At 36.9% G+C, this 27928-nt stretch overlaps 1 protein-coding gene across 3 annotated transcripts in view; it reads left to right on the forward strand.

Moving 5' to 3' along the window:
- Positions 1–27928, forward strand: part of CCSER1 (coiled-coil serine rich protein 1) — an 801991-nt gene that overhangs the window by 418286 nt on the left and 355777 nt on the right. For all 3 annotated transcript variants that reach the window (XM_036339701.1, XM_036339716.1, XM_036339709.1), the window contains exon 6: positions 20474–20681. In XM_036339701.1, coding sequence (XP_036195594.1) covers positions 20474–20681 — 208 coding nt within the window. The remainder of the gene's footprint in view (positions 1–20473; positions 20682–27928) is intronic.

Below are 27928 nucleotides of genomic sequence, written 5' to 3' on the forward strand. Positions count from 1 at the left end.
TCTCTACTTTAAAAGGCTCTACTGATTGTCTCAGGCCCATTAGGATAAATTTAAAAATTATTTTCATTAACTGGAAGCAACAGATTGTCAGACTTACCACATGATATCCCATCATATTCACAGGTTCCATCCTTATTCAAAAGGGAACAATGTCAGAGTGTGAACACCAGCGGCTGAATCTTAGGGACCATCTCCTTCATTAATTAATCGAAGACATTAAATTTAAAAAAATATATATTTTTATTGATTTCAGAGAGGAAGGGAGAGGGAAAGAGACATAGAAACATCAATGATGAGAGAGAATCATTGATCGTCTGCCTCCTACATGCCCCACACTGGGGATGGACCCCACAACCCAGGCATTTGCCCTAACCAGGAATGGAACCATGACCTCCTGGCTTATATGTCAATACTGAGCCACACAGGCCAGGTGAAGACATTAAATTTTAACAAATCAAACTTCAACTGTGTGAGGTTTAGTTACTCAGAGATAGTTCTTCTAAGCATCTTTAGGGACTTACAGTTTTGATAACAATCTCTCGTAAGAGGAAAGGGAGTAAAATAAACTGAGCATACTCATTGTTAATCAGTTTCTTAAGGATTTTATAGTAAGACATTTGTGGAACGCCTTTTCAATAACATGACTAATTATTTTAAATTATTTATAACTTTTTATTTTGAAAATAATTAGACTTAGAGAAAATTTTCACAAAAAATACTTATGATCCCATATGCCCTTCACCCAGATTTCCTTAATGTGAACACTTTGTATTCCATAGTAGAATTACCAAAATTAATACATTAATATTGATATGATAGATTAAATATACTGAAGAATTTATTTGGATTTCCTCTGCTTTTTTTATCGATGTTATTCTGTTATGTGATTCAAGCCAAGACCCCACATCCCATGGGGTTGTGTTATTCTCCTTAGTCTTCTCTATTCTGTGCCAACTCCTCAGTCTTTCTTTGCCTTCATACTTTTGAGGAGGGCTGGTCATGTATTTTGTAGATCATTCCTTAATTAATAAATCAGTTGTCTGATTTACTGTTTCTTTTTTAAATTTAATTCTTTATTGTTTAAAGTATTACAAAAGTCTCCTTTTCCCCCCATTGACCTCTCCCCGGCTGCTCCCCCACCCCCAGCACATGCCCTCATCACCCCCTCTCACCCTGAACAGACTGTCCAACCTGTAAGGGAAGGTGGGGTGTGAGGGGGTAAGAGATCAACCAAAGGACTTGATTTCTTTTTTCTTAATAGATTGAGTTAGTTTAGTGCCGGGAGCTGGTCCATGCTTGCTGTTTCAAAGGACCTGGCATATATAGCATACTGTTCTTAATATGTTTGCTCACCTTCTTGGCACTATGTGTTTTAACCAAGGTCTCTGAGAAAGGTTGTTTTCCCAGGTAGGGATTTTCCCCTGGAGTTAGGGAGGGAATAAAACCTCTTAACTAGTGCCAGGTGGGTAATTAATCACTTTAACTACGAACAATCATGCTTAAGCTACATAATCTTTACTCCCTGGAATGGAGATAAAAAACGCCCTAACCTTTGTAATAGAGATTGATAGGATTGAATCAACTGGTATAAATACAGATGTAATAAGACAGCAAGACACAGAACTCAGAACACAGAACTAAGAGAGACGGAACCTAGGCACAGAACCTACACAGAACGTTCTCTAGAGACAGAAGAACTTCGCTGGAGAGAACATGGCAAAAGTTCCTGGACAGAAACTGGCCTCAGAACCTAGAGACAGAACCTAGCGAGAGAACATGGCAAAAGATCCTGGACTGAACCTGACTACAGAAATTGGCAAGAGAACCTGACTAGAACCTGGCAACTGAACCTGGCTGGAGAACCTAGCGAGGGAACATGGCTACAGAACCTGGCTGGAGAACCTGGAGAACCTGGCTGGAGAACCTAGCAAGACAACATGGATACAGAACCTGGCTGGAGATCCTAAGCAGAACCTCTCTGGAGATCCAGACCAGAACTTGGCTGGAGATCCTGGCTGGAGATCCTGGCTAGGCTGCTGATCAACTGAACACTGTCTCCGTGTCCTTCCTTCTTCGCCGACTCCGTCCACACCTTTGGGGACCCCTGGACCCGCTGGGGTTGGACCCCGGCAGTTTAGTTTTTTGCAAGACAACAGAAATTATGTACTTTAGTGCCAACTATGACATGGATATGTCTGTTGCTGGTGATGGTTATCCTTGATCGCTTGGCTAAATGTTGCCACCAGCTTCCTTCACTGCAAAGTTGCTGTTGTGCTTTTTAAAAATATTACATTTCCTGGTGGAGATATTTTTTAAACTATGCAAATAACCTATTTCTCCTCAAACTTTCACCCACTAATTTTAGTATCTCTGTGTAGATATTTCTTCAACAATTATCATTGTGGTGTTCTATTGGCAATTTTCTATTTCCCTTATTGGAATTTGGAGAAATTGAAATTATTTTGGAAGGGAGCCCCATCCTTTCTCCCTGTCTATACTAGTATATTTATTCAATCATTTATATTAGTATAGCCTTATAAATACATTTTATTTTATAGGCATAATCCCAAACTGTCACTATTATTAATTTTATTGCTCAAATCATTCCAGCTTTTCCAGGTTAGCGTCAGTGCCTTCTGGCATACCACTGTTCTTGTTGAGCATTCCTTTACTTTTTGGCATCACAAGATGCTACAGGTGGTGCATCTTGTATTTCCCTGACCCAGCCTGAAATGGATCACTTCTCCAAGAATCCAGTTTGTTTCATGTGTCGGGCCAGCACAGCCAAGGGTTCGGTGAGCCTGAGGGGGGTGCAGCAAAGAATTAAAGAAAAGACAAAGAGAATAAGCTGGGTCTAGGTGGATCTCCTGTGCCTGGCTGAGGCCACAGAGAGAGACCCAGAGAGCAAGCTGAGGCTTTATTTTATAATCAGAGAAAAACAAGGTAGTGGTTGCCATAGTTACAATGTTCTTGCGAGTTTCACTTGTTTTGGCAGCACTTGCTGTACCTCCCACACCCCATTAGCTTAGCTACCCAGGAAGGATCTAGGGAGCATCATAAGGTCAAGCTTAATTATGCTAAGAGGGCTGTGTCCTCTAAGCTGGGACTTGTTTGTGGCTTTGCCAACAGGTCAGTCTGAGGCTTAACCCTATAGCAGCTCCCTACAGTTTTACATGGGAAGGGTTTTAGGAACCTAGATCTTGGTGTTAGATGTGCTTATTGCATTTTGTTTGCCATTGCTTCTAGGTGCTGTCACTGGACAGAACTAAAAAACATATGTATGATACTAACCCATTTAAGCACCTCTTTCCGAAAGAAGTAGCAGGTTAGTCCCTTGCTGCTTAAACTGGTCTGCAGAGCAGCAGCATTGACATCACCTGACAGTTTGTTAGAAAACTCGAATGTCCACTACACAACCCAGTGCACCAGAATCTCCATTTCATAGGGCCGAGAAGCTCTGATCTAGACAGCACTGTTTCTCTTATCCTTCTCAGTTAAAAATCATTTGCAGAGCAAGTTAGAAGTTTAGCTTACCAGCGAAATTCTGGTTCAATGGGTTTTGATATTCATATTTTTAATGAAATACTTCAGATGATTCTTATTGTCAGATAAGTTTAGAAAGCACTGATCTACAAGTTTATCAGTGATGGGTGCAAAAATGAGAATGTCCTTAATAATATTTGAAACGGTGCTATCCCTGACATAAATCAGGCATGTATCCCCCTATTGAGTCTTAATACTTTACATTTAGAAAGCACTTCATATGTTTCAAAGTGCTTTTGTGTCAGTTATGTTTGAAAAATTATCTTTCAAAAATAACCATCATCACTCTCTAGGCCTTCCTTCATATCCCTTCTAAAGTTATCTTTCTAAAAGAAAAATGAAGCTACCTAACTCCTCTCTTCAAAAAACTTGAAAAGCATTTCATTAGCTCTAAAACCAAAGTTTCATCTGGCCATAAATAACCTGCATGATTTCGCTCCACTATTTGCTTTTTAGCGTATCTCTCTATATTATACCCTCACCCCATGATTTTGTTCATTTTGTTCTCCCTGTATGGGACTTGCCCCACGTGGCCCCATTTGTTCTGATAACATTCTATTAACATCCAATACCTGCCTCAAATGCTACTGCTTCCAAGATAGAATCTTGGATTCCTATAGTTATCTGTAATAACGGCATTTTGGATGTTTACTATACTTGGCCATAATAGAGGTGTGATCAATTTTCTTTATTCTGCCATATGCGTATACATAGATATGTCTTCCCTTGCTAGATAATGAGACCATCGACAGTAGAAGTCAGGCCATAAAGGGACCTTATATCTTTCTCTAGATATTAATAAAGGGTAAACTCACATTTCTCTTTACTATAGTTGATATTGATTGGTTTATATATTTATTTTATAAGTGAATTAGGATGATTATGATACATTGTTTAAAAATCATATGCCAGTCATATTTAAGTACTAATGTGACACTTTCTAGTCTGATGACAGTACCAGCACTGCTGTGTCAGAAACTAAAAAGCAGTCTAGTTTTCCTTGTGATACAAAGAGTACACATGTGAAGGAAGAAATAAAATATCCTACATAAAGACCTGTCCCAACCTTCAAACTGCAATGAAAACAATTGACAGACTTTGTTAGAAGAACTATGGACCTATAAAGCATTACTCCAGTGTATGGTGGCTGGTGTCATATATTGCCCAATTTGGCTATCTCTATCTATATTTACCAAACTAGCTAGTTAGCTAACTATCTTAGAGTTATTTTATATAAATGAACACTCAGAAGACACTTATGAGTAAAAGTAGATAAGAATACTGAATCTAGATAAATGCAACCCAACAGGAAGTGTGTTTTAGTAACCACTGGCATATTAGTGTCATTGGCCTTAAAAATATTCAATTCATGTTTTATATGATTTTATTTCTCATATAAGAATTACATAAGATTCATATTGATTAGTGTGATTTTGGTTGGAATATATATATATATATATATATATATATATATATATGTATGTATATATATATATATATATATATATATATGTATATATATATATCTTTTTTAATATATTTTATTGATTTTTTACAGAGAGGAAGAGAGAGGGATAGAGAGTTGGAAACACCGATGAGAGAGAAACATCTATCAGCTGCCTCCTGCACACCGCCGACTGGGGATGTGCCCGCAACTAAGGTACATGTCCTTGGCCGGAATCGAACCTGGGACCTTTCAGTCCGCAGGCCGATGCTCTATCCACTGAGCCAAACCGGTTAGGGCGGAAAATATATTTTTGACAGAAGAAAAATCATATTTATACAGGAATATCAGTTTAAATGTGTCATTTCAGAAAACAGTAATCACAAAAGTTCCTGAGGAACCTGCCGTTCTGTCTGAATCAAAAACTCTGCTGCTCTTCTGATGTCATACCCAGACTTTTCACCTTAAACTTTCAGTAATAACACTGGCAAACAGCTCTTAAGAAATGCTTTATAGCCAGCCATTGCTTACACGTATCATACATGTAGAGATAAATTAATCAATTTAATAGGATATGAATAGTTAAAGTGATTTTATTTTCTGAGTCTGATACCTTGACAGGGAGGCTATTGATCTGCTTCAGCTGCTAGAAAACTTTTATGCTATTTACTGTACCACTTGAGTAGTTTGCTTCTAAAATATTTAGAAGTCAAATCAATAAAGAATCTAAATTATGCAACAATAAACGTCATCTGTCAATATTATTGTGACTACTAGAGGCCCGGTGCACGAAATTTGTTCACTGGGGGTAGGTCCCTCTGCCTGGCCTGTGCCCTCTTGCAGTCCAGGAACCCCCAGGTATTGGACCTAAGCTGGCACTCAGACATCCCTCTCTCAGTCCAGGACCCCTCACTCCTTACCGCCCGCCAGCTGCATAGATGGGAGAGGCTCATGCCACCTCAGCTGCACTCACCAGCCATGAGCCTGGCTTCTGGCTGAGTGGAGGGGAGGGTGGGGAGAGTGCTGCTCAACCAGAAGCCGGGCTCGATGCTCCTTAGCACTGGCCCCACCCTCTGCCCACTGGTGGAGGCAGGTGATCTGGGGCCGTGCTGGCCGGAGGAGGGGCCGTGGGAGGTAGAGACTCTGTGGTCATGCCGCATACCACCTCTGTGGAGGCTCTGGGACTGTGCCGCCCCCTGTTCCCACCTCCCCTCCCGCCTCTGTGGAAGGCAAGGCACCAGGACCAGGACCGTGAAGCCCCCTCTCCAGCTGCCTCTGTGGAAGGGGTGACACTGGGACCTGGCCATGCCTTGGCCTCTCCCACCACCTCTGTGGAAGGAGCAGCACCAGGACCAGCGGCTGCATAGGCCCAGTCCTGGTGCTGCCTTTCCTGTGGCCTCTGAGGAAGGGGGGCAGGGGGCGCTGGGACCGCCATGGCTGGCCCCACCCTCTCCCCCTGGTCGTTCCAGAAGGTCATCCAGAAGGACGTCCAGAAGGTTGTTCAGGTGTCCAGTCTAATTAGCATGTTAGGTTTTTATTATTATAGATGATAGTTGTTGATTTAAAAAGGTACCACTCATAATATCGAATTTACTAATATGAAATGAACAAATAAAGCTAGGATGTGTATGTAGTACAAGTGGCAGGTTGAATCACATTTCATAGCAACTATGAGATAAAAAATAGAATCTCAAAGCAATGTTATAGGTTAATTTTTTAATAAAAAAAGGCAGTCAGTAATAAAATTATAGAAAAAAACGAACACATTTCATCTTTCTTTAATGATGGAACTATTTTGGTGACTAATGTTTTCTAGTTTTTCCTGTGATATGAGGGAGGTAAGCTGTAAATTCAGAGGATCTTTTTTTGTACATGAGCCAGAGGTCAAAGGCACAGTGCTTTATCCCTTTGATGCCTTAACAGGAGATCAGTGGGATTGATTCAAATCTCAGTTGGTTGCAGAGAGAACAAAATGATTCTAGGAGTAGAAGGTTTGTATTCATCCATGACTAGTCTACTTAGTGTTTAAAATCCAAAAGAGACCTTTTTCAAAATGTATGTTGAGTTCTTATATGTTTGGCATATTTCATTTGTGTATGTTTTCATTACTAAACAAAATCTCATAGGGATATTTTTATAATACTATTTCATTTGAAGAAAACTATATATATTTTTTCTACTTTTCTTTTTGTATTTTATTTTAAGTGACAATTATAGGTAAGTCAAATAGCAGATATTTCTATTACTAGCTGTATAAAAGTGCAATTTAAAATTAATAGGGTTGGTGGCTGGTGTGGCTCAGCCGTTGAGCCAGGTAGGACCCAGGAACCAAAAGGTTACTGGTTCGATTCCCTGATCCCTGGTGGGGATGTGTATAGGAGGTAGCTGATCAATGATGTTCCTCTCTCATTGATGTTTCTATTTTTTTATCCTTTTCCCTTCCTCTCTCTAAAAATCAACAAAAACATATTTTAAAAAATTACTAAGGTCATTTACAGACAAAACACTTTAAATCTTAAAATAACATTAAAACAGAAAATAAAATATTTTGAATCAAGGTAAAATTTTAGTTTATGGAGAATTTTTAGAAAGACTATAGAGGGGGGAAAGGGATATACCAAATATCATTCTTTTTAAATGGTGTAAAGCATATCCTAAAGTTCCTGTTGATAATTTAGTAGGGCAATATACTTGGAGAATAGTAGATAGTCTATCATTTAAAAGACAAGATAATCACAGAAAGCAACCATTAATTTCTACCTTTCTAATGAACAAAAAGATAAGTTGAGTTAAAGTCAATTTATTGGAGTTACCAATGAAAAGAAACTTAGGCAGTATAACATAAAACAAGATTTATAACACATGCAGCTCCATTTTAAAGCAGGGTAATTCCACACTAAACAAAGCTCATATAATTTTCTAGTGCAGACCTCCAGCCACTTTATTTTTCCTGGTGAAAAGAAGTTAGAAAATATTAGTCTTAGAACCACATATATATTTTCCTTCTAAATGCGGGAGAAAGTGTTATGCAGAATATACCGCTTCCCATTTAATATGGTTTGAGAAACCTAAAGCCACAAAATGTCTGTTTTGAGCAGACAATATGCCCTAAATTTTTGTGTGTGAAGTCATTCCTTCTGGAGAAGAAATATTTGTTAAAATAAAAATGCTGTACCAGGCCCTTATCAGCCACCAGCACATTAGCTGGATTAATTACCTAAGAGGGGTCAGGGTGGTGAGGGCGAGGACATAACATCAGTGTGTTTTGACAGAGGAGTTACAAGAATTGAATGGCCTCTGACTTAGAAAGTGCAAAATGAAATAAAGCATCTCGATAATGAATTCTGAATATCCAGGGAGCGGTAATACTGCACAGCAAACCTGGAGAAGATCACAGAAAAGGACACAATAGGAATACACCGAAGGGTGTGAGGGCACCGGAAAAAAAACTATATTACATTTTATGCTTTAGCCTTGGGTCTGACAAATGTACAGCATAGAGTTCTTTGATACAAGTTCCAGAAACTTACTGTGCTCACTTCATTTTTTTTAAAAAAAGTATTTATTGTAAGGATATACAGTTCACAGAAATATATAGAGAGAGAGCAAATAGACCTCAAGAAGAGCAGAAATACGGTAATATCAGGGAACTGAGATCATAGGGCCAGCTCCATAATTTTTAGGGCCCAGTGAAAAATGAAAATGCAAGGTTCCTTGTTAGAAATTATTGATAATTTTAAGATGATTTTCACAGGATATTGAACAAATTGCAAGGCCCTTCTAAAAGCAAATCCGATGTGACTGCACGGGATACAAGGCCATGAATTTGGCCCTGTGTTGCATGCATGAATGGACAGGCGCTTCAGGGCTCCATTAGAATAAGCCAGCAACTATGGTTCTCTGTCCCTGTGCTGGGATCCTCAGGATTCATATTTTGGGGAACCAAAGTCTGTAGGTCAAGCTCAAGACATTTGACAGCACAGAAGAGTTGGGGGGACTTGTTGAGGAATCGCCAGAGGACTGCATGCAAGCATGAAAAGGAGAGACTTTCTCAAAGGAATGTAAAGGCTTTATTAGGAAAGAAAGCAGGAGGATTTCTTCCTGTGCAGGAAAAAACGGATTTACATAGGAATAAAAATATAAGGATCCATTCGAGCACTATGATGACCAGCTTCTTAAAGTTGTCTCTAAGGCCAGGAATAGTTTATTTGCAACAGTGCTCCAGTAGCACCGCCCTGGGTCATAGACGCTTGCCTTTAAATATTCCAAAATTGTTAACTTCAATGATTGTAGGATACTTTTTTTTTTAATAAAACAAAATTGTTTTTTGGTAAAGTTCCCCATATAAATTATTATAATTGCTACCTTCTATGAAACTATTGAAGAATAAGATGCAAAAAATGTTTGAGATAGAAAAAGAAATAAAAAGATCATAGAAATTACTCTAAGGTAATATTTGCTTATATTTTCCAATCATTGTTTATGACTTTTAGAGTCTGTCTGAGTGAGCTCATTGAACGTTTGCCAAGCAGTCAGTTGTCTCTAGAGGAAGCAGAGGGTTAGGACACAGACTCTGGAGCAGGATTCTTTAGATTTAAAGCCCAGTTTTGCCATCTGCATCCTGTTCAGTTTCTATGCCTTAGATTCCTCATCTGTAAGTTATTAATATCATAATTGACTATGAAAATATCTTAAAAGGTGACATAATTTAGGATATAATTAAGTTTGCTAATTTTAAAAAAAACCACAAACTTTATTATTTTCAGTCATCAACAATAGATATAAAATAACCTACTGCTGTTATTTTGGGACACTTGTTTTAGAATGGAACTTGATTTCTTTCTGAGGAATTTTTCCCCCTGTTATCCTTCCTAAATGGATAGTTGTCTCTGGAGAAGAAAGAACAAAGTGGAGGTTTTCTTTTATCAGCTCTTCTGGTGGTGTAAAGGAAAGGGTAGGTTTTTTTTTTTTTTTTTTCACCCTCATCTCTGTTTCAAAGACAATTGAACATTGATACCAATCTGTGTTTCCGCTGCTTCTGTAAAAGAGAAACTATCCTATGCCACCAGCAAGCACTGTTATCTGGTTTTAAATGTCAAGTACACTTCAGCATAGAAAGAAAGAAATGAGATAACATTAAAAGAGGAATATATTGGAGCCAAAGATAGAGTCTAACAATCTAAGTGTCTGTGTCATCAAGAATGGAGTTAGAAAAAGATTAGTCAACAGAAACCTAAAGCATTTTGCAGCTTCTAACTTATCTAACCTTATGATTTATAGCCACATATCATGTTTATATATATGGTTGCAGTATTTATCTATGTTGGTGCTACCTGATGAATAATGGAAAGGTAGTTCAGCTACTTCAATCTGAGTCATTTAAATCAGCTCATCCTTGGCACTCTGTCTTTATGTCACCCCTTTCAAGGTCTAGCCTCAGATACTCTTCCTAGCCTCAAGGACTTGCAACAGATATTTATACGTTGACAGTTCTATGATATACAATTATGTATGAACCATATTCTGTGCTTTTCATTTACACAAATGGTCTAGCCTGTTGTTTATACAAAGTCCAGCAGTTCTTTTTTTTGTTTGTTTGTTTTTCAGAGTTAAAAAAAAAAAAAAGGTAGACATGCTTTATCTTCCTTGTCCATTACTGGTTAAGCTTATTATTATTAACAAAGTACCATTTGATGGTTCGACACCATGACAGTGTGCTTTGCATATCATAGTGTTTATTATTGTAACATTTAGCATAGATATTTTAAATTTAACACCTTTTTTAATTTTTTCTTTATAGATTAAGATATTACATATGTGTCCTTATACCCCCATTGCCACTCCCCTACTCATGCCCTCACCCCCCTGGTGTCTGTGTCCATAGGTTAGGCTTATATGCATGCATACAAGTCCTTTGGTTGATCTCTTCCCCTTTACCCCCACCCTCCCCTACCTTCCCTCAACCCATCCAGTATGCATGAGTCCAGCAGACTCTTACTTTCTAGAATTAGGGTTTTGGACAGCGTATTGGCTAGAACCTAATTATGCACATTTTATTTAGCAAATAGAGTGAGAAACTATACATTGTTTTCTATATTACTAAATATGGGATTTTCTTCACTCAGACAACTGTGCCTCCACTACAACTTTATATTCTAAAATATGTCTCCCTAAGAACAAGAAGAGGAGCTATATTTAAACCTGAAAGCCATGAAAATTCCTACTACACTTTTCCCTCATGCAACTACTTGATATTTATTCATACTCAATCTCAGTTCCTTTACTATTATTATTTCTGTTACTATTATTATTTTCATTGTACCTGATGTTTATTTTTTTCTACCCCTAATGCACTGACATATAATATTTTTACTACCTTGAATAGTTATGCCTTGGTAAGGCTCTAAAGATAAGTCTTAAAAGTGCTCCATGAAAAATTGTGATATTTAAACATATTATTTAGTATTTTTAAGTTAACATCCTTAGCATATATGTTTAGTGTATGTGAAATCATCATATATTAATTCATTTTTCCATGACTACCTATTAATTCAATAAACACTTATTCAGAGACTGCTGGGTGCTGGGCATTTGGAAATACAAAGGTCACCAAAAGAGGTCTTCACCTACTTTGGTGTTACTGGATTAAAGAGAAGAAACAATTAGTGTAGCCTGAGTTAGTAGGAAGGATTGCAGAGGACTTCCAGAGAGAGGGAGTACATTAATCCAGGTTTTAAGGATAAGGATAAATTAGCCATGCTATATCAAAACTCACATATATTCTGAGGGAAATTATGACCAGTGAACACGATAAAATATGTCTAATCTATTGTGCTATTGTACTACATGTTTTGTTTGTCTTGCTAAAGATAACAAGACCAGATTTGACACAGTGGGCTGGAAGTCATATATTAAAAAGTAAGCCAAATGATTTTGTATGTGTGAGAAAGAGTTTGTCTTTCCGGATATTTGGAAATCCTTAGTTTTGTGTAATCTGTAAAAAGATCTTATTTTTCTAGTTAAAGTCTAATATAAACCATTATCTCAAGAATGGGATCTGGGAAATTTGATTGGTAAGATTGATATAGGTTTTATTAACCGTTCCCAAGTTGATATAGTTCCATGGCTCTAAAGATTTACTCAGAGTCATAATCTCCAACTCCTTCATTTTTGAAAGTATTGGAATTTGTACAGTTTCCTTGCCACAATGTATTATGCCAATAATTTTAGGTATTGCCTTTATGCCAAGCTACAGAGCAAGTATTGATTTTCTGTTTGGAAACACTACTTCCTAAATTATACACTCATAGCTAACACTTATCACACTTAGATTGCCAGGTCCCAGATAATTTAAAAGGTGAAGGGCACACAGCTATCATTTAAAACTGCAGTTGTCTGTAGGTTGTATAGTGTTAACGATATCACCAATGTTATATATTATATCAGAATTTTTTGTAATTAACTCTTGCTGCTCATATGTGTAAAAATTTGCATTTTATAAATGTTACTTAGACGGTAATTGAAGACATTCTATAGTTTTATTTTCTTATATAAGGGGTTGTGATATAATGCAAATTATTGGAAGCAAATATACAATAACATTTTATAATTTTTAAAAATTATATCTAAAAAAATACATTGTGTGCAATCCTTAAGTGGTCATAAAAGGAGACTTTTACATAAAAGTTCTTAAAACAATTAACATTCGGTTCTAAATATCTTATGTAATAGCCCTAGCTGATTTGGCTCAGTGGATAGAGCACTGGCCTGTGGACTGAAGGGTCCTGGGTTTGATTCTGGTCAGGGGCACATGCCCGGGTTGTGGGCTTGATCCCCAGTGGGGGCGTGCAGGAGGCAGCTGACCGGTGATTCTCTCTCATCATTGATGTTTCTATCTCTCTCTTTCCCACTCCCTTCCTCTCTGAAATCAATAAAAATATATTTTAAAGAAAGAAAGCAAGGAAGGAGGGGAGGGAGGGAGGGAGGGAGGGAGGGAGGGAGGGAGGAAGGAATCCTATGTAATGAAAGCCTAATATGAAAATTGACCGAGTAGTGGAATGACCAGTCACTATGATGTGCACTGACTACCAGGGGGCAGACACTCAGTGTAGGAGCTGCCCCTAGCCCGCAGGCCCCAGGCCAGCCAAGGCAGGTGCCAGTGGGGGCTCCCCAATTGCCCTGCTATTCACCCCACAGCGGGAGGTGACTGGCAGCGGTGGGGGGCGGGGCTGGCGACAGGTGGCACCAGGCTGGCCAAGGTGGGTGCCAGCGGGAGTCTCCCAATCACCCCACTGGTTGCCCCACAGATTGATGTTGATCACCGGCCAGGCCTAGGGACCCTAACCATGCATAAATTTCATACACCGGGCCTCTAGTAAGTAAATAATATCTTATGTTACTGGGGCTGATCAGTAGTCCCTGAACGATGGATGAACAGATTACTCTGACACAGTTTTACTGTGGGGAAGAGGGCTAAGGAATGGCCCAGCTAAAGAAGCCAGACAACCTTGATTGCCTGCTTCCTTTGGCTTTTACTGAAATTTTTATCTTTAGATACCATCAGTAGGGTGAATTAATCTTGAGAGGACACATGCATTTACATTGTCCTCTAGGAAAAGACATCCAGGGATTAAGCATAAGGATTCCAGTGAACACCAGGGACCTACATGTGCACAGACTTGTTTGGAAAAGTCAAGGAATAATTAGGGACGCTGCCTTAGACCCTCCCCTAAGTCTCCCCTAAGTCGGAATTCTGATAAACAGGGCAGGCAGCTTTCCACACACTTCCCTTTTCTCAGAATGTTCTCCTTACAAACTCTCCAACCAAGTCTCCTGCTCCCCAGCATTATGTGATAATGAAATAGGATGGGTTTATGGTGGTAGTTTTGTTTTAAAAGATTAATCAACTTTCCCACATCATATGGCTCTGAAATAAGACATCGGTATTTTTGTGATTTATTATCCTGATATTGACAGGAAAAGGACAGACAACAAATAGCACTGGGAGTAAAATTATTTTAAAATATAAATATAGTTTGTGATCTTGTTGCTGTTTTAAAGAGTCAGGAAGGAGGTATGAATCAATAGTGAATAAGCAGCTAACATTGTCTGCCATAATAATTTTTTTGTTTCAGATTTATATAAATTGAGTCAAGTTTTCATAGTATTCATTTCTCTGATGAGAATAACCATTTGTTTATTTATTATGCACTCCTTTTTTTAAGACTTTGAAATATTTATAATAGCTGCTTAAAATTTTCCTGCCAGTTCTAATATATGGGTCATCTCACAGTGTTTATGATTTTTTTGTTTTTTTTGCATGTCTATTGCTTTAAATATTTGTCAGACATTGAGGATGTCACATTTTTGAGAGTTTGAATTTGATATTGTCTTCCTTTAAAGAAAAAAAAAAGAGTGTTGTGCTAGCAGGCAGCTAATTTACAAATTGATCAGATTGATTTTTTGAAGCTTTTTTAAAGCTCGGAAAGCTCATGCCTCCCAGCACTATGTGACTTCTGTGTCACTGGCAGATATTCTCTGTATCTGCATAAGCATAAAAACTACAGACTGTAACCAAGTTTAACACCCTGAAGCCAGCACAGTGGCAACTCATATAATTATTGCTGTTTTAATTTTGTGCTTTTGGCACCTGGAAATGTTTCTGTCTTTCCCTCCTGCACTGTAATATGTTTAGAAATAAATGTGGTTATAAGTAATCCGGTATCTCTCTGTATTTGGAACAGGAGATGGAGTGTAGGTCAGCTCAGTCCAATGTATTCCCACAGGTCTCCTCAAATCAATTTTTCTTAGCTGCATCTGTGATAAGTGCTACAAAGAAAGACTTAGCATAGAGAAGAGGAACCTGTGTATGTTTGAAAGGTAGGAATGCAAAGGAGTTTTCCCTAAAGAAGCAATGCGTTTTAAGGTGAGATCTGAAGATGGGTAAGCAACACTTTTTCATGTAGCTAGAACGGCAGAAGCAAAGTTCCTGAGGCAGGATGGAACTTGGTGTATTTCAGGGCCTGAATGAAGGCCAATGAAATTAGGACTCAAAACACAAGGAGGCAGTTGTTATAAAATGAGATATGGTGAGGCAGGCAGTTGCTAGATTACGGAGGATCTTTGTGGCTATGCTAAGATATTTGGATTTTATTTTTGCCTTCCTCCATATCTTCCATTTCCTCTACCCATCACTTAGGCAGTGTGAAATTCTCTTACATGTAAATACATTCCTAAATGTAAAATGTTAACAAGTTCTTTACAATTACTATACTTCTGTGGAGGGATGGGTGCTAGTTTCACCTCTTCTAGAAATACAGCTAAATATACAATTTTAAGACAATTTAAGGTGCAAGGTTTTCCCCCTAAAATGATACTTTCAGATAAACAACATATTTCCATAGAAAATATGAGGCAAATAGATAGCTTATTCACTAATAGTCTTGTTGTAGTTCCTTTAATAAACAGTTTTTTTAGGTTATGGGATGCCAGTTTATTAATACCGATTTATACCTTGCACTTGTCTTAGAATTATTCAAGCTGAGATTTAATTTACCATAACTAACCTGGCCCTTTTCAAAAATCCACTTAATGGCATGTTTGAAGGCAGGTGTACACACATGCTTATTGCTTATGCTGGGAAAAATGAGATTGCCTTTACTTTCCACCCCTTGGAAATCTGGTTCGGAAATCATAGCCACATTATAAGGTGCAAATCTTTGAGATCCCTTTTGGCCATAGATATTTATTATAATGAAAGGTGTCAGTGCACTAAGCAATAGTAGTTCCTATGATAGGTAAGAGCATCAATCCTTTGCAACGAGCATGATCTTGTATTTTGGCCATTGTATGGGGAATTTCTCAAGTGATTTGAAGAGAATGTGTGGACGGGAAAAATTTCTCACTATTAAAATGATAGTGATAACAATAACTAAATGAGGGGAAATATGAAAATTCTCTTTTATATTCTTTCCTATTAATCACTCTATGTAAACTTGACTGTTTATTCAACTTCAATATACAATTATTTACTTGTCTGAAAAATAGAACTACAGCAGAACTTTTAGAAATAGCTTGATAGAAAATTCCCTTCACACAAAGGATAGTGACAAAAGTATAGAGCCAATTCACCATAGTCATGCAATTTAGATGTTTTATGGCTCAAATTCTCAAGTTTCTCCAAGTTGAAACTTTCAAGAATACATTTAATGTAGTGTTTATGAGTTTTGCTTTTAATCTTACTCAAAACTTTTGTCATTTTGTACTTATGGACTGAGAAAGACCCATAAGTCTCAATTTGACGTTATCTAAATGTTACAGAATTTTAAAGACTTGGTCAGCATCATAAGCAAGGAAACAAGTGTAAATACCACTGAACAATTCTGCCGAAGATTCATGGAGTTAAAACAGAGGGTGAACTGTATATAAATGAGCTCATTGGCAATTACATTGTTTTTATTTGCAGTAGTTATGATGATTAATGAACCACTGTTTTAGGCCTCAGTATCTTTTTTTTTTTTTTTGCCAAGATAAGGGACTCTCTTTTTCAATATAAAGAACATTTGTTCAGTTTCCTCAAACTGTAACAATTCAGAGAATTGGCAGGGAGAGCAATATATCCCAAAGTGTATAAATGTATTATCTGGTGAATTCTGCTAAACAGGAGCAAGAACGCACCTGAACCTAGCTCTACCCTCTGGGCTTATAAGGGTTGTCTCTGCTAGAGGAAACCATGGCTCCACATGAAATAGGTTTCTACTTTTCCTGTCAACTACAGGGCTGGACCTTTTTTTTAGTTTTTTGGTTTTGTGTTTTTTTTTTTAGGTGAATTTATCCAGAGACACTTGAGTAATTTGGCCCAATAAAAATCTATTTTTAAAAATATCAATGTTCAAAATATTTAACCACTGTAAACCCCAGGCATTAATCAATCAGAAAAACACTGACCATACAAAGAATAAGATGCCCCTGCTGGCCAATGCAACTCAATGGCATCCCTGTTTAACAGCCCAGTTTACTGCCTCAGCCTAAGTAAGAATGGATTGGACTACTGTGATCTTGTTGCCAACTCTTTTTCATGTAGAAATAAAATGTTTCGAGATAAGAAAAATTCATGTGAAAGAATATTATTTGTTATATTTTTTGGTATCAACTGATAAGAAATTAATAATTCTGGTGTACCTCTGGAGTTCAGTGATCCATTCCTATTAATCCCTGAAACTTCAACGACTGTTGCCGTGCTGGATATAAGGACACAATGTAGATGTTGCCCATCATTTTGAAAATATGCCATCATTCTGTCTTGTTGGAATCAAGAATAGATCTAAAATTTTTAAGTGCAAAACAAATGGCAAATTTTATCGCCTGAATACATTGCTATATGCAGTCCATTCTTAACTGACATTGGCAGAGACCTTTAGATTTGTAAATGCTAAATTCTAATTCTCAAAACCTCAGTAAATTCTTGAAACTAGTCAGCTAGTACAGTTTCTGAAAGCTTTGTCAGTCTTCACTGATATTTAGATTCACGATTGGACAAACATTTCAAAGAAACATCAATCCAACTAAAAGAAATCATAACATGTTAACTATTTTTTTTTTGTAAGATGGTGAGAAATTTTGAACTATGGGATGCAGTTCTATAATACATAACAGTTCACCTTACAGAAAAAAAATTAAATGTACAAATGAGAGTTGTATGTATAGATTATTACAAAGATTTTTTTTATTCAGTCACTCATTATTGTATTTGTTAATTCATCCTTAATGTATAATTATTTACCGAGTCAGCCTAATATGTTTCAGATACCAGACTAGTTCATGATGTAAACCTCATAAATTTTTGATAATTCTACTGTAACTAAAATACTATTACACATAATGTGACTTCTAATTTTTATATTCTTCCTATTAGTCTTAAAGAAAATAGTATAGAATACACTAAAATAAAATACAGATATTTAATGATTGTGTATAATTGAAATGAATCAGATCTATCAGATAAAATATAGTTTAAGAGTGAAAAAATATAAACATTCTTTGTATGACTATAGGCATGTTTTTGTTTTTTCATTTTTGTTTTTGTTTATTTGCTTGCTTTTTTCACATGAGATGCAGAATTATGTAGTAATTTAGAGTTCGAGTGAACTGCCTGCATTCAGATCTCAGCTCTGTCCCTTTTATGCTGTGTGACCATCAGTATGTTGCTTAACGTCTCTGAGATTAAATCCTTCAACTATGAAATGGGGATTATAATATTATCTACCTCAAAAGGTTGCTATATGTATTAAGTGGTTTAACATATATAAAGTCCTTACAAAACTGAGATACATTAAGCATTATTATATGTAGGGTGTCCCCCCAAAATGTATATACACACTTTGAATAATTAGAAACGCAATGCTTATTAAAATACATTTCATTTTCAGAATTGAGCAATCAGCTGTTAAAGTGTGTGTACTGTTTTGGGGGGATACCCTGTATATATTAGCACATTATGTGGTTAGTATGAAAAAAAATCTTATCGTGCAAGAGTGCTTATGTTGGGTCATCCAGGTCTATCTGTTAGTAGCTCTTTAACTCTGAGCAAAGTTATTTATGTGAGCCTTAGTTTCCTCATATGTAAAGTGAAAATGTTCATTTTATCTACCTCTTGGGCTTTATTGAATTAACACACATGAAATGGATAGCACAATACTTGGCCCACAGTCAGCTATCAAAAAATGTTAGCTATGACTTTTTAAAAAAATTATTTCATTATATATATACTGTAGGCCCAGTGCACAAAATTTGCCCCAGCAGGGGCCTCCCTTCACACCTGCCTTGGCCCGACACAATCCCGCTGTCGTCAGGGCCCATTGTGGCTGGCAGTGCCTTCACTGCCGCTGGCTGTTAGCACCGCATCACCAATGCCCGTCATGTTCTGCGCTGCCCCTGGTGGTCAGTGTATGTCTAACTCTCGGTCAGTTGAACTCCTGCCTGTAGGGACAATTTGCATATTAGCCTTTTATTATATAGGACTAGAGGCCCGGTGCATGAATTTGTGCACAGGTGGGGTCCCTCAGCCTGGTTGGTTGGTGATCTGCCAGGGGGAGGGATCACAGGAGGTTGGCCGACTGGCTCGGGGTGGGACAGCTGGAGGTTGACCGGCTGGTGGGGAAGGCCACAGGAGTTTGGCCAGCCACAGGAGGTTGGCTGTGGGAGCGCACTGACCACCAGAGGGCAGCTCCTGCGTTGAGTGTCTGCTCCCTGGTGGTCAGTGCATGTCATAGCGACCGGTTGTTTGGTTGTAATGGTCACTTAGGCTTTTATATATAGATAGATAATGGGGATAGTAATATTATTGTAACCAATGAATGTACCTATGAAGACGAGTAAACATTTTAGTGTGATCCAAAATTGTGTTTTTTCTTTGTTAACTATTCAATACTTTATAAATTAAATCACACTATTTATAAATAATGAAATTTGAATAAAATTAGCTGAGGATATAGTTTCTTATTTGCATCCTTGCCTGACCTTGGTGGCAAGTTCCAAGGCAAGTTTTGTTGTTATTTTTTTTCCAATTTAAGTAACTAAGTTTGTCATATAATTTGATAAATAATATATAAAAATGTATTGGATTAACTTTCCAATTAATTTTTAAACTATTTTCAGAACACCTTTGTAAGAAATTTCTCTTTCAGCGATTTCTGTTGACTTTCCATATTTTTAAAAGAGTTTAACAAGTATAAACACACTGTTAGAAAGAAATTCTATCCTGGGGGGATAATCACTTTTTATGGTGATTGTCAGTGAATCTTACCATTGTTGACCTTAAAAATAGAACAGCCAGTTATTTTACCAACAAAAAAGTGGGTTTATTCAGGAAAACAGTGAATTGCAATTTGGGACAAGCATTCTCTAACAAAAACTATAGGTAATCCAGCAGAAAAGGAGAGGGACATTACTGTATAAAAAAAAAAAAAGAAGAAAAGAGAAAGAAGGAAACTCAGGGGGTGCTTTCAGTGGAAGAAAGTGAGAGTTCAGGGAGGTAATGGTTTCCAGTTGGCTAAGTTGTGAGGTTCCCAACCCCTGGGCTTGTGGCTGGGCCAGGAGAACTCTTCCTTCCTGCTGCTGCAGTAGTTGAGACACTTCTTGATGGGAATACAATGTACCTTTCTTCCTGTAGGGGTCTGTAATTGAGGCTTCTTCCTATTGAGATTTGCAATTGACATGGAGTGGTAGTGTGTGAGAGCGCCTCCTTCTGTCCTCCCTAACTTAATAAAAAAAGAGATTTCCTTTATTCACTCTCACACCACTAAATATTCAATTGGCTCATTTCATAATTTTCACAAAAAGTCTTAGAATTCTTAAAGACTGATAGGAGGGCATGTGAGGGTCACAAGGAAATATTTTCTGGCTCACTGTTGACATTGATGGACAACTTGGAAAATACTGCTGTGAATATGCTACATTGTAATTGTTGTTTATTATTTTTCTTATTAGGAACCTTTCACTGAAGTTAACAAAAGACGTTGATCAGGAAGGCAGGTGTTCACATATTAGCCGAATGCCCAGTAGTCCATCTGCAGACTGGCCCCTGCAAGGTGTGGAAGAAAATGGAGGCATAGATTCTCTGCCCTTCAGACTGATGTTACAGGACTGCACAGCTGTCAAGACACTATTGTTAAAGATGAAGAGAGTTCTTCAAGAGGTAATGGTTTACTCTAAGAGTAATGTCTTTTGGTGTTAGTATACAGACAGACCTGGTTAGTCCCCACTTCTGTCACAAATTAACTGCATTACACAGGGCAGGGATCAAGTGTTTGAAGTTCTGCTCTAGACATACTCATCAGCTCTAAAATTTTAATATTCTGTGAAGGAATTTTAAAAAGTAATTGATACCAAGTAAAGAGAAATAGGCATCAGCTGCTATGCTTATATGCTATGATAAAGCTAATGAGACACATTAAATGAATTTCACTTTAAACATACTGAGGCTTTATTTCTCTATCTATATATAAAAGCCAAGTGACCAGAATGCCAGAACGACCGGTCACTTTGACACACACTGAGGTCCACTAACTTGTCCGATCAGGGGGTGGCCCCTCCCCCAGCTGCCCTGGCCTTATCGGGGACGGCACCAGCTGGCCAACCTCCCGTGGCCCCTTCCCCCTGCTGGCTTGGCTGGATCAGTCCCCATTGGGGCAGGCTGGCCGGACCCCACCCGTGCACTAATTCATGCACCAGGCCTCTAGTATAACAATGACAATTTAGTCATTTAGTTGCAATGAAAATCAGTCCGGTAAAATGTAATCTGAATCTTTGATTTTATCCTGTTGAATATAGTTGCCTTCCCACAGCCTATGCTCATTTAGATGATAAACTGCTCAGGAAAATGCATAATGCATTCTTTCACCTTTCTGTCCAGGAGTCAGCTATGCTTTAGAATCAAGTGTCTTATGGTTTTATTTTTATAATTACTCCAATTATTTTCTTTGAGGGATTTTTTAAAATATATACATTCAAATTCAAGACAACAGTCTGAGATTTCTGACTTCAAATTCAGTGGATTTTTGTTATATCCCATGATCGTTCACTTGTTTCTCTTTATTGATAGGAAGTACTAATAAATAGTTTGAAAAGAGAAATTAATCATATTATGGTTAACTTTACAATGATGATCATTGATAATTGCTTTTCTAACACTGATAATAATAAGAATGCTAGCAGCTACCACTAGAGGCCAGAATGGAATCAGGAAGAGAGAAGGATACTTAATGAAAATGATTTCCACAGATTATTGAGGACATTCAGTCATGTGTTCTTTTCAGCCCTTGAAGCAAAAATTGGAAATCTCTATGTCCCATACCTGTGACTATGTAGCTAGGTGGTCTTACAATATATGCAGTAGTATGTAGGAATGCTGTGCTGATACTGGATTGCTGTTAGCATTTCAGGAAGTTTAAGAGCTGGTGGTTAAGCACAGGCATAAAAAATTAAATTACCTACATGTGTAACAAAAGAAATTATATTTTTAACAGCATAATCAAAACTCAAAACTCATTTTCTAGTTATTGTACTATATTTTACTGTTAACTATACTTGTGAGCTTATTTATATCTATTGGATTTATTTGTAGAAATCCTATATAATACCTATGGTGCATATTTCCCAATTGTAGATTCATTTAGGTCATTTTGGTAGCATGAAATCAGCCAAATAGAAGTATTATGCCACAGAAGTCGGCAAACACTGTAAATTAGTGCTTTTAATTTTTGGTGAGCATTTTGTAAAATATTTACCAACACACTGCTCTCTGAATGAATATTGTTTCTGTATTGACAATATAAGCATTTGCTGCACTTGTGGAATCTCTCTGACATTTGGCTTAACGTATAACCTGAACCTCTTTGAACAAGGCAAACTTAATAATGGCGGTAGTATTAAAAGATATTAATCTTTAAGATATTAATCTCAAAGTCAGTAACATTCAACTATTCAGCTTCTTACTTCTCTCTTTGGTCACATATTTTAATTTAGAAAATTCATGCAAGTAAAGGGGAGTAGAAGAGCTGTCATCTGGGAGAGTCACGAGGCTTTCTTAGGGTACTTAATTTTATAGTTTAAAGCTATCTAGTAATATTCACCGTAAAGTCAATGTTCAGAATATGTTGAGGTTGTTTTTATACTTTTATCCATTTTATACTTGTCTGTTATTCTTCATGAAACAGTGTTTGAAGAAACTGAAGAGAATTGATTTTTGAAGCTGATGTACAATGAGCAATAATTACATCTATTTATTTAAGCCTCTTCAGTGAGCAGGGAGTCTTAAATTCTTTATGGTCAACAAGAAAAGAAATATTGTGGTCAGCATAGTCAAGTGTTGTAGTAATAAGATGTTCATAATAGATGTCTTTAAAGGAAATGGTTTATTGAAATGTTTTTTTTTTTATTTAAACCAGAAATTTTCAAACGGCAATTCACATTTCATTACTATGTTTGAGCTTAATACCAACTATCCATTTTAAATTAACAATACTTTTTAATATAGAACAATAATGTTTATTCCTATTTTGTGAACTTATCTTTTTAAATTTATTTTTTATTGTTGACACTATTATAGATGTCCCCTCCCCATTTCCCCCTCCCTTAGCCCAGCTCCTCTCAGTTCTGCGTCCACTCCTCACCTGGTTTTTACCACAGTGTTGTCTGTGACCATGAACGATGAACTTATTTTTTATGATCCATATTAGTCTGACTTTTGTATACAGATTATTTTTTAACTGCAGAACTCAGTTATTTGATTTTTAAGATAAAAAGGTGATTAATGAGTTTAATATATCCTACTAGAAAATGCTCTTATTGGAAATTTTTCCTAATGGAGCTCAGGTGACATCTCAGATTTTAATTTTAAGGTGAGTCAAATGTGAATAATCTGAATGGAATCTCATACTCCTAATTTTGCCCTTCCCCTTCTTTGAAGATCAGTTGCTATTATTAAAATGCATAGAAGTATTCCCAACAACCCCAAACATCAGCTCCTTTATTTAAAAACAAACAATAACAAAAACAAACTGACTTTGGCCCCACAGAAATTCTACTGTTACTTTATTCTTTACTATTCATGATAAAAGAAGTGACTACAGCAGAAGAGACATTTTTTCTTCTTTTGTTAATGTTTTTAAACGTGATTCCGTTATCTATAAAAGAAGAGGATATCTACTGTACAGAGCTAGTTTCTGTTGTTTCCTTTTAGTTTGTGCTGTTCTTTTATAACCTAGTCTCAGAAGTAACATAACATCACTTTTGTCAAATTTATTTATTGATGACAACAGCAACCTTGATTCAGTAGGGGAGGCACTTTACAGAGATTTGGCCACCAGGAGGTGAGGAACATAGTAGAACATCTGGAAGCTGGCTTCCACATTCTACTCTCTAGCCCCCAATGATGCATCTCTCACAATGCAAAGTATACTTACCCTCTCCTAATGCCACCCAAAGAATCATTCCATTCCCAGGGGTGGGGGACCTTTATACTGCAAGGGCCATTTGGAGAATATATATATATATATATATATATATATATATATATATATATATCATCATCGTCATTCATGGGCCATACAAAATTATCAACTTAAAAATTAGCCTGCTATATTTGGTCAGACATTTAATGAACTCACCCCTAATGCCTTGGCAGGACCAGACCAAATGGTTTCTTGGGCCTTATATGGTCCATGGGCTGGATAGTCCCTGCCTCTGCATTACAGCATCAGCTGAAAGTACAGAATTTTACCATGTAAATCATGTGCAGATGTAGATGAGGCTTAAGTACAATGACTCAAGTACAGTCCTTCATTTGAAGACTGTGAATTAATTCATAGGTTAGCAGTTTCTTGATTAGGACTTAAAGCCTGAGAATAATTCTCCATGGCTTTTAATTCCTCCCTCTGTACTCAAGGTTCTACCCTCCTAGTCATTCTTTATTTTCATGTAAACTTAGCACATGATTACAGCTGAATAGTTTTCTCATCCTTATTTGTGCTCATAGACATACTCTAAAGGCCTCTTTTAATTTTGTAACTTCTTTTTCCACTTAAGTCTAAAGTACAGCGTGTTTCTCTAAATCTAATTCACTTAAATTATTTTGGGATCTCTCAACCTTATCAGGAATTCACTCTATCAGACAAAAGCCATATAGGAATTCACTCTATCAGACAAAAGCCATACCCACCCATATTTTCAAGATAAGTCCTTCTTAACTTGAAATAGCTGAGAGACAACCCTTTAAGATTTTATAATTTTAATTGTCTGTTGAGAGTATTTGTGAGACATATCCTTAAACCTCAATTAAGGCACTTTAAAAAAAAATATTTATTGATTTCAGAGAAGATGGGAGAGGGAGAGAGCGATAGAAACATCAGTGATGAGAGAGAATCACTGATCGGCTGCCTCCTGCATGCCCCCTACTGAGGCTCAAGCCAGCAACTCAGACTGGAATCAAACTTGGAACCCTTCAGTCCACAGGCCGATGCTCTATCCACTGAGCCAAACCAGTTAGAGATAAATGCACTTTTTGACTGAACTCAGTACTCTGCAGCACTTTTCATCTTTCAGACTAGCTCTGCATATTCTAAATTAATTTCTAAGTTCATAAAAATATGTATATCTGGATTGGTGTTGTGGTTGCATAGGTTTCCATTTTTAATAAAGCTCATCAAATTATATGCTTAAGATAACAGCACGTGGGATATCATTACATAACTGATAGCATCACTGTTAATGGTGTCATTCTGTGGAATTTTTGTTCTTCCCCTGGGAGACCTGTACTAGTGAATGAACTCTGACCGGTTATCATGCAGACCAAATTAGGATGGTGGTGTGAATTCTTACAAATTGTTGTTAGAGCTTTCCCCTCCCCCCATTTTTAGAAAAAGTTAAAAAAATTTAACTGTGCACCATTGTCTTCATATATGATAATGGGTCCCATTGCATACACTCTGAAGAAACTTGTGGCCTTATATTTACTGAGAATGAGTAGGTTTTTGAATAAGAATATTCTGCCTACATACAGCCTGGCTCTTTGTGAGGGAATAGAACTGATCTTGAGAATAGATAGCAAGGGAAGGGAGTATAATCAATGACTCTTTTGCTATGTAAGCAGCCTTAACTTTCAACAGTGCTCTGGGAGAGATGAGAGAAGTCAGAGAAAAATTCTTTCCTAAACCCAGCCCCATTTCACTCATGGAGTCCCATGGGAGGAAGTATATTAGAGTAACACAAATCGCAAGTGTTTGGAATGATGAAGATTTAGATGTGATTCTCACTTCTACCACTTACTAGCTGCCACAAGTTGATTAAGGTTTTTGAGTCTATTTCATCATAGTCAATATTACTATCTCATAGGGTTACTTGGACAATTAAACAATAAAGTGCATATAAGAGGTTTTCACAGTGGGAGTGTATGGTAAGGACCCATGTAATGAGCTACTGCAATGATTTTGTTTGTGTGATTATTACTGTGTTGAGCGAGGTGGGTGATATTTGAGATTTCTCAAACACTTGGAAATGTACCAGTAAATTTTCTTTAATATGACAAAATCTTGTAGTTATTGACTAATTCAGCATTAATTGTTAATAAAGGCTACACTGGCTGAAACTAAAAGTAGACGTATTTTTGCCACTCATGCTTTTCTGAACTTTCAGTTGTGGCAGCACGTTTGACCTGATATTCTTTGGCAGAAGAACTACTACATGTCAATTAAATTTCCTGTTTACAGTATACAAATGGTTCTCCAAGTGAGAAATGATGGTAACCATGATAGCAGCAGTTAAAAGAGAGAAAAAGGAAAAGATGTGTGACATGTTTTGTAAGTAATGTCAACAGTACTTGCTGTTGAATTGGAAACTGGGTGACAGAAAAAGAAAGAAAGAAAAAAGGTAACTGAGAGCTGCAGTTTAAGCAATGGGCAGATGTGGTTGCCATTTTCTGAGACCGGGAACACTAGGAAAGGAGCAACCTATGTGAAGCAGGGAGGAAACTAGAGTTCGTTTCGGCCAGGTTAAGGCTAAAGCGCTTACTTAGCATGCAAGTGTGTGTGTGAAGTAGAAATTTGAATTAATGTCTCTGCAAAACCAGAAAGATCAGGGTTGATTATTTATAATTAAATATATTCTGTTTGAACCTATGAACGAAATAACTTGTATCTAAAACCAAGGTGAGATAATCCAATGTTCAATGATCAGATATGCAGGAAAAAGAGATTCCAGTAAGATGAGAAGAACACTAAGGGTGTAGTGTCAAGAAGATAAGAGAAAATATTACTTTAAAAAAGCCAAGTTAAGACATGGTGCTGAGGTGTAAGCATGATAATAAAAGATAAGCAATCATACATCAATCAACCCCATAGCATATTACCTGGGCTTTATGAATTTCAATATGTAAGATAACCTAGTCAAAGTGTTCATTTATAAACCAAAGCCTAGAATAGAAATAGTAACCATTCTAGGTGGTTCTAAGTTGTTATAGTATTAATTCATTTCTTTACAAGGCCTTGGTCTATGCATTTTAAGGATATGCAAATGAATAATACATGTCTCAAAAGAATTTTTAAAATATCTTTTAAAGTAAAACATTTAGTTTTGGAAAGATACTATAGATTTTATTAGGTTCAATCACAATGATACCCAAAAGTTCATTTTACATAAGGGAACCCACTACACTGAGGTATTCTTTTTCTTTTAAAATATTATTTATATTACTTAAGGTTTTTACTTACACTGCAAAGTCAATCTAGCATAGTGATCAGGATATGGTAGTCTATATTAGAACAGACTGCTCAACTTGAATTTCACCTCTCACTTGGTGCATGTGACTTTGTTGCAAGGTGCTGAATTTCTTCAAGAAAATCTGGTATCTTCCAGAAGTGGTAGAATGCATGTTCAAAACTACTAGATATGATCAAGGTTTTTCAAAAGTGTATACTAAATTACTCTCCCAGCAGGGTATAGTATATTAGTTTAATAGAATGCCTTATGTTCATATATCACCACTTCCCACAAGGAATATTTTGTTTTCCTCTGCATCTCTCTGACTATGAAAGCTTCAGAAATATTTCGGCTACTTCTTTGCTGTCAGGGTATTTTCTGATGTTTATTTGATGTTGAAATAAAAATGGAGTGGGGTCACCATGAGGAAGCATATGCCTATCAGTCAGAAAAATCTTTCTTGGTCAGCGTGCTTACGTTATCTGCTAGTTATGTGTGTTATTTTATTGCTTATTAAAAACAAAACTGCAACCCACCGTATTAACAATAAATGCCACTCGCATTGTACCTGAATGCTGTGGTTATTTGTGTTATAACCATATTCAATAATTAATCAAATAACCACTAAATGGTTTTGCTATGCATGTCTGACTTTTAATTTGCTTCATGAATCCGGCGTTAGTGTGTCGG

Source organism: Myotis myotis, unplaced genomic scaffold, assembly GCF_014108235.1.
Source record: "Myotis myotis isolate mMyoMyo1 unplaced genomic scaffold, mMyoMyo1.p scaffold_m19_p_1, whole genome shotgun sequence".
NCBI classification, from domain to species: Eukaryota; Metazoa; Chordata; class Mammalia; order Chiroptera; family Vespertilionidae; genus Myotis; species Myotis myotis.